General features: G+C 39.5%; 1 protein-coding gene across 1 annotated transcript; it reads left to right on the top strand.

Moving 5' to 3' along the window:
- Positions 1–6,115: 6,115 nt before the first annotated feature.
- On the top strand, positions 6,116–7,590 carry LOC125545000 (homeobox leucine zipper protein). The gene is made up of 2 exons (XM_048708820.2): positions 6,116–6,541; positions 7,238–7,590. Exons 1-2 carry the CDS (start codon positions 6,209–6,211, stop codon positions 7,412–7,414), a joined length of 510 nt encoding a protein of 169 aa, XP_048564777.1. The 5' UTR covers positions 6,116–6,208; the 3' UTR covers positions 7,415–7,590.
- Positions 7,591–7,680: the final 90 nt, after the last annotated feature.

A 7,680-nucleotide genomic window follows, 5' to 3' on the forward strand; every position in this document is an offset into this window, starting at 1 on the left:
TCTGCGGGCACATAATTCCTATTTGCAACAATAAGAACATCATTAATTCTTCCTATAGGTTTCTTAATAGTGGAATCCGCAAGATGCAAGTTTAGAGAGCAATCATCAAAATTACGAAAATCTAGTAAATCACACAAAGTCTTGGGAATAGTAGAGACACTAGCACCCAAATCACACAAAGCATAAAACTCATGATCTTTAATTTTAATTTTAATAGTTGGTTCCCACTCATCATAAAGTTTTCTAGGGATAGAAACTTTCAACTCAAGTTTTTCTTCATAAGATTGCATCAAGGCATCAACAATATGTTCGGTGAAGGCTTTATTTCGACTATAAGCATGTGGAGAATTTAGCACGGATTGCAACAAGGAAATACAATCAATCAAAAAGCAATTTTCATAATTAAATTCCTTGAAATCCAATATAGTGGGTTTAGCAACATCTAGATTTTTATTTCTTTCAATCCCACTTTCATCAATTTCATCATTAAGATCTAAATACTCTGAATTTTTAGAACGCCTTCTAGGTAAAGGAAGATCATATTCAGTTTCATCAAGATTCATATTGCAAAATAAAGATTTAATGGGAGACACATCAATAACTTTTAGATCTTCATCATTACTTTCATAGGAATTGGTAGAACACGCTTTAATAAAGGCATCTTTGGAAGCACGCATCCTAGTGGTTCTTTCTTTACACTCATCAATTGAGATTCTCATGGCTTTTAGAGATTCATTAATATCATGCTTAGGTGGAATAGATCTAAGTTTCAAAGCATCAACATCAAGAGCAATTCTATCAACGTTCCTAGCCAAATCATCAATCTTAAGCAATTTTTCTTCAATCATAGCATTAAAATTCTTTTGCAAAGAAATAAATTCTTTAATATTAGATTCAAAATCAGAGGGCATCTTATTATAATTTCCATAAGAGTTGTTGCAGGAATTCCCATAATTATTAGAAGGATTACTAGGATATGGCCTAGGATTAAAATTCCCTCTATAAGCGTTGTTACCAAAATTATTCCTACCAACAAAATTCACATCCATAGATTCATTATTATTCTCAATCAAAGTAGACAAAGGCATATCATTAGGATCAGAAGAAACACTCTTAGTAGAAAATAATTTCATAAGTTCATCCATCTTTCCACTCAACACATTAATTTCTTCTATTGCATGCACCTTTTTATTAGAAGTTCTTTCAGTATGCCATTGAGAATAATTAACCATAATATTATCTAGGAGTTTAGTAGCATCTCCTAAAGTGATTTCCATAAAAGTGCCTCCCGCGGCCGAATCTAAAAGATTTCTAGAAGCAAAATTCAATCCGGCAAAAAAAATTGTATAATCATCCACAAATTCAAACCATGAGTAGGGCAATTACGTATCATTAATTTCATTCTCTCCCAAGCTTGTGCAACATGTTCATGATCAAGTTGTTTAAAGTTCATAATATCGTTTCTAAGAGAGATGATCTTAGCGGGAGGAAAATACTTAGAGATAAAAGCATCTTTGCATTTGTTCCATGAATCAATACTATTCTTAGGCAAAGACGAAAACCAAGCTTTAGCACGATCTCTAAGCGAAAAGGGAAATAGCTTCAATTTAACGACATCATTATTGACATATTTTTTCTTTTGCATATCACATAAACCAACGAAGCTATTCAGATGAGTAGCGGCATCTTCGCTAGGAAGGCCGGCGAATTGATCTTTCATAACAAGATTCAACAAAGCAGTATTAATTTTGCAAGATTTAGCATCGGTAAGAGGAGAAATCGGAGTGCTAGGGAAATCATTATTATTGGTATTGGTGAAGTCACATAATTTGGTAGTATCTTGAGCCATCGCGACAAACAAGCAATCTAACACACGAGCAAACAAAAAGCAAACGGACAAAAAGAGACAAATAGAGAGGGGGGATAGAGAGAGAGGGCGAATAAAACGGCAAGGGTGAATTGGGGGGAGAGGAAAACGAGAGGCAAATGGCAAATAATGTAATGCGAGAGATAGGGATTGTGATGGGTACTTGGTATATTGACTTTTTGCGTAGACTCCCCGGCAACGGCGCCAAAAATCCTTCTTGCTATGTCTTGAGCTTGCGTTGGTTTTCCCCGAAGAGGAAGGAATGATGCAGCAGAGTAGCGTAAGTATTTCCCTTAGTTTTTGAGAACCAAGGTATCAATCCAGTAGGAGCCCACGCTCAAGTCCCTCGTACCTGCACAAAGCGATAGCTACTCGCAACCAACGCGATTAGGGGTTGTCAAGCCCTTCACGGTCACTTACGAGAGTGAGATCTGATAGATAGAATATTTTTGGTATTTTTGATATAAAGATGCAAAGTAAAAAGTAAAGGCAAAGTAAATAGCAAAACAATATAAAAGTTATGGAGATTGATATGATGAGAATAGACCCGGGGGCCATAGGTTTCACTAGTGGCTTCTCTCAAGAGCATAAGTATTCTACGGTGGGTGAACAAATTACTGTTGAGCAATTGATAGAATTGTGCATAATTATGAGAATATCTAGGCATGATCATGTATATAGGCACCACGTCCGTGACAAGTAGATCAAAACGATTCTGCATCTACTACTATTACTCCACTCATCGACCGCTATCCAGCATGCATCTAGAGTATTAAGTTAAAAACAGAGTAACGCTTTAAGCAAGATGACATGGTGTAGAGAGATAAATTCATGCAATATGAAATAAACCCCATCTTGTTATCCTCGATGGCAACAATACAATACGTGCCTTGCTGCCCCTTCTGTCACTGGGTAAGGACACCGCAAGATTGAACCCAAAGCTAAGCACTTCTCCCATGGCAAGAACTACCAATCTAGTTGGCCAAACCAAACGGATAATTCGAAGAGACTTGTAAAGATAACCAATCATGCATAAAAGAATTCAGAGAAGATTCAAATATTGTTCATAGATAGACTTGATCATAAACCCACAATTCATCGGTCTCAACAAACACACCGCAAAAACAAGATTACATCGAATAGATCTCCACAAGAGAGGGGGAGAACTTTGTATTGAGATTCAAAGAGAGAGAAGAAGCCATCCAGCTACTAACTATGGACCCAAAGGTCTGAGGTAAACTACTCACACTTCATCGGAGAGGCTATGATGATGTAGAAGCCCTCCGTGATGACGGCCCTCTTCCGGCGGAGCTCCGGAACAGGCCCCAAGATGGAATCTCGTGGATACAGAAAGTTGCGGCGGTGGAATTAGGTTTTTGGCTCCTGTTTTGATCGTTTGGGGGTACGTGTGTATATATAGGAGGAAGGAGTACGTCGGTGGAGCACCGAAGGGCTCACGAGGCAGGGGGCGCGCCCTAGGGGGGCGCCCCCCACCCTCGTGACCTCCTCTTTGATCCCTTGCAGTAGGGTCCAAGTCTCCTAGATCACGTTCGGTGAGAAAATCACGTTTCCGAAGATTTTATTCCGTTTGGACTCCGTTTGCTATTCTGTTTATCCGAAACACTGAAATAGGCAAAAAAACAGCAATTCTGGGTTGGGCCTCCGGTTAATAGGTTACCCCAAAAATAATATAAAAGTGGAAAATAAAGCCCAATATAGTCCAAAACAGTAGATAATATAGCATGGAGCAATCAAAAATTATAGATGCGTTGGAGACGTATCAGGTACTTATACATGTATGTAAAATAATTAGAAGATAGTTTTGGTGACATGCACTTCAACTCAGATATTTGCTTATTGAAGTAAAAAAATGATCAAATACAGATAAGAAATCCTGATATTCTAAATCTGACTAATTTCATATGAAGATCCTTTGAATCAAAGAGGTGGCTAAACAGCGAAAGGAAACAAATGAAAACCAATGTATTTCTTTGTGTACTCCATTGTCAGCATTCATGAGGTCCTATAAATTAGCAGCCGATCCCTGTGTTTCCGCTCAGCCTGGCTGGGAGCCCGATTTTGCATCAGTCGGGTCTGGCCCAATGAGACATGCAGCCTACCAAACATGGAGAAAATTGTATGGTGGATGCGATGCAGGTGCAAGCCAAGAAACCAAACATGCCCTAGATCTCCATATGAGTAATTTATGAATCTCTCCTTATTATCAATTCAGGTAGTTTTAGGGGTTTGGGGGATTTCAAAATCGGTTAGGGTTCACCTTAGATTGCATCAAAGACTATCTTTAGATGCTTTAATCGACCTCGTGTCACAGGTTTATTAATTTTCGGAGATCTATAACTTTAAAATATTAAATATGAAAAATAAGTGGCTTTTGATAACATCAATACTCACAAAGGGCATCGTGGTTATCTTTATTAATTTAGGAAAATAGCCATACCATCCACGAGAGTTTTTGAGAGAAAATCAATGGGCATCGATGAAGCTATTGCTGATTCGTCGTCGGCTCTGACTCTTACTAAGAAAACAGAAAACTGGAGAGAGAAAAGGTGGATATTGCACAGGAGAATCTGACCAAAAAAATCTCTACCTAATAATAAAAGGGCTATTGCTTCTGGCGGTACGTCATGTAATTTACCCTATAAGTTAAAAAAAATACCCATCAATTCCACCCGTAAGTCAAAATCGTTTTTTTCTTAAGTTGCCTCCACTGGCTTTTAGTTCATGTACATCTATGTCCTAAAACATCACAAGTGAACAACTCGCTAACTGTCAAGCGTTTCAATCCCCCCTACTCCCTGTTTTCTGTTTTTTTCCTCTTCTAACTGGCAAGCGGTTCGATTCCCCTACTCTCTATTTTCTGTTTTTTTTCTCTTCTAATGAGTAGGTGGGCCGCACAGTGTCACAGTTCGACCCAGCCTCTCTGTTTAACTTTTCTTTTTTTGGACATTTAAGTATTTTTAAAATAATCATATTTTTCAAAAATTAACACCAAATTTAACATGTTATTTATGGAAATCGCTTAGAAAAATGTGTAGATTTCAAAAATGCTTTTTCCTCAGAAATCTTACATGTTAATCATTTCAAAAAAGTTAATACTTTTTCTTATATGTGGTATTTTAAAATGTCTATTATATATTTTTCCTACCCATTTAAATTAACTAGATAGGATAGTACAATGTCACAATTCGGCCTGGCTTCTTTGTTTAACTTTTCTACTTTTTGACACATTCAATTACTTTTTAAAATATTCATATCTTTCAAAAATTAACACCAAATTTAACATGTTATTTATGAAAATCGCTCAGAAAAAATGTGTAGATTCCAAAAATGCTATTATCTTACATGTTAATCATTTAAGAAAAATAGTACTTTTTCTTATATGTGGTATTTCGAAAATGTCAATTATATATGTTTTCCACTCATTTAAATTGACTAGATAAGATAGTTAGATGCTCTCACAAAATATATTATTTGGTGCCTAGCTTTCGCTCCTTTAAAAAAAAACTACCAGCTAGCTTTTGTTCTTTTTCAAAGAAAAACTACTAGCTAGCTTAGTGATATATATGTACGTGTAGAAATATATGTCTACATGTCGTTGTGTACAGTGGGGCTGCCGCCATTGCATGTCAACGCCCACCAATGTGAAGCAGTTGATGGTCGGCTACAAATGACATGGACTAAAAAGGAATAATGTCCGATTCGCGCGGGGGGGGGGGGGGGGGGGGGTGCTCAAGGGAGGCAGGGCCTGGAGTTTGCACAAGCCGTGACATCAGACGGTGATTGGAAGGGCGGGAGGTCTCGACCAGATATCAATCATGATCTTGCCTAACACAAACAAACATGTTTTGCTTGCTCCCACCGTTACTCCAGATTAATCTACTTGATGTTATTGTTACTATTAAATTTGTTCATAATATTATTTATTTTTAATAAGCTGAAGTAAGTTGACTCGGGACCAAATCTCATGTTTCAAATTGACATCCTGAGAAATCCTATCCTCAGTTGATTCATTGTTCGACATGTTGTTCATTGTTTTGGAAGCTCACTGTGCCGAATGACCACTGGTTGTGATGTTAAAACAGAGGGCATGGACTTGTGAAGAGTGGTGAGAATGCTTATGATATTAGAGACGTGTGTTATTGTTTGATCTCCCGCACATTTACAGGTAGTATAAATCTAAGTTCTTCTCCAAAGAAATTATAAATCAAGTAGCACAACCGTATATCAGAAAAACAACGCCGCAGAGTCTCAAAAGGCGACCAGCCACGAAACCAACTGAAGTCTGAGCTCTGGCACCCTCAATCTGTACGGACTAGAGTCATGAATCGACGCTCGCGCCGCAGAGGCAAGCGCGGGCGCACGAGCCCGGACCCCCCGGCGAAGCGCCGCCGCGGCCCGCTGGAGTCGATGCCCGGCGAGCTGGAGGCCGCTCCAGCTCCAGCGCCGTCCGTAGTGATGGTCGCCGGGCTGCCGCCCGGGTGCGGGGTGATAGAGCTAAAGTCGCGCCTGGAGGCGTACGGCCCCGTCGCGCGCACTCGCATAGACGCAGCCGCGGCCACCGGGCACGTCACCTTCCGCTCCGCTGCCGCTGCCACGGCCGCCATTGCCGCTTCCCTCGACCCCGAGTGCGGCATCACCATCGGATCCAAGAAGGTAAAGATCTACGTTTGCTGAAGCGTGATGTCGCAGTTGCTGGATTCAGCATCAGGGGAGCCAATTTTTTGCTAGATTCGGGCCAATGCTAACTTGCTGTACATCTAGCAAGATCCGGTTAAGGTTCCAGCCTTCTTTTACTTGTAGTGCCAAAACAGCTGGATTTGTTGAGGTGCAAACCAGCTAGTTGATGGTGAATGCGTGAATTTCCCTGATGCCTCTAACAAGGCTAGACCAGGCATTGGTAGTCCATTACCCCTTTTAGGTTCATATTATGTTGGTAGGTTTTAGCTCAGTTCAGACATGTCAAACCCAATCTGGTTGTTCACTTTTGTCATTCACTTGGTAGTTTAATTTTTATTTACCCAAGCATTCTAGATTTTCGTAATCTAATCAATTTGCATACTCATTATCTCTGCAAAGTTGATTGACTATTTGATATGTTGTGCTTCATAGCAGTAACAATAACTGATTAAAATGGCAGGACTTGCAAAATTGAATACAGACCAGAATTAAGCATTTATATCTGTGATATACTGCTTGACATCACCCAATAGACTCTGTTGATCTCTGTGAGATTCTTGCTCAATTCATATGAAGCGTATGGGTGTGGGTTTCAGATGTATACTGTGTCTTGCTTTCACTTTATTCGCCAACCTTTGGTACTCAGATTGGTGTTTCTTTCGTTTGATACAGGTTTTAGTTGTACAGGCAAGTGAGGCGCCAAATAATTCGACAAGCGTAGTTCAATCAGACCCAGCGGATGCGAGTAACAATATTGCGAGTGATGCTTTGGCCATCCCAAGCTCCAGAATAGCTCCAGAAGCGATCCACAAAGCACGAGAAATAGTCGCTTATGATGATCTGTTCTGATAGGCGTTCTTACTCTAGATAAGGGAGAAATCAGTGTGCTGTTGTGCAATATTAGGGTCTTTAGGTGTCTAACTGTAACCGAGGTATCTCCTATCTTGTGATGTTGCACTGTAGGCTGCAACTAATTGCTTGTCTTCATCATTGAACCTATGTGTAGATCAAGCAGTGTCGTACTATGTGAGTTTTCACTGAATTAATTTACTACCATGCAAATCAGGCATTATACATGATTACATTTGTACTAGAAACAAAGTGATGTAGGCAAA

The sequence above is a fragment of the Triticum urartu genome, chromosome 3A (assembly GCF_056163025.1).
Source record: "Triticum urartu cultivar PI428250 chromosome 3A, HENAU_Tu73, whole genome shotgun sequence".
In the NCBI taxonomy this organism is placed as follows: Eukaryota; Viridiplantae; Streptophyta; class Magnoliopsida; order Poales; family Poaceae; genus Triticum; species Triticum urartu.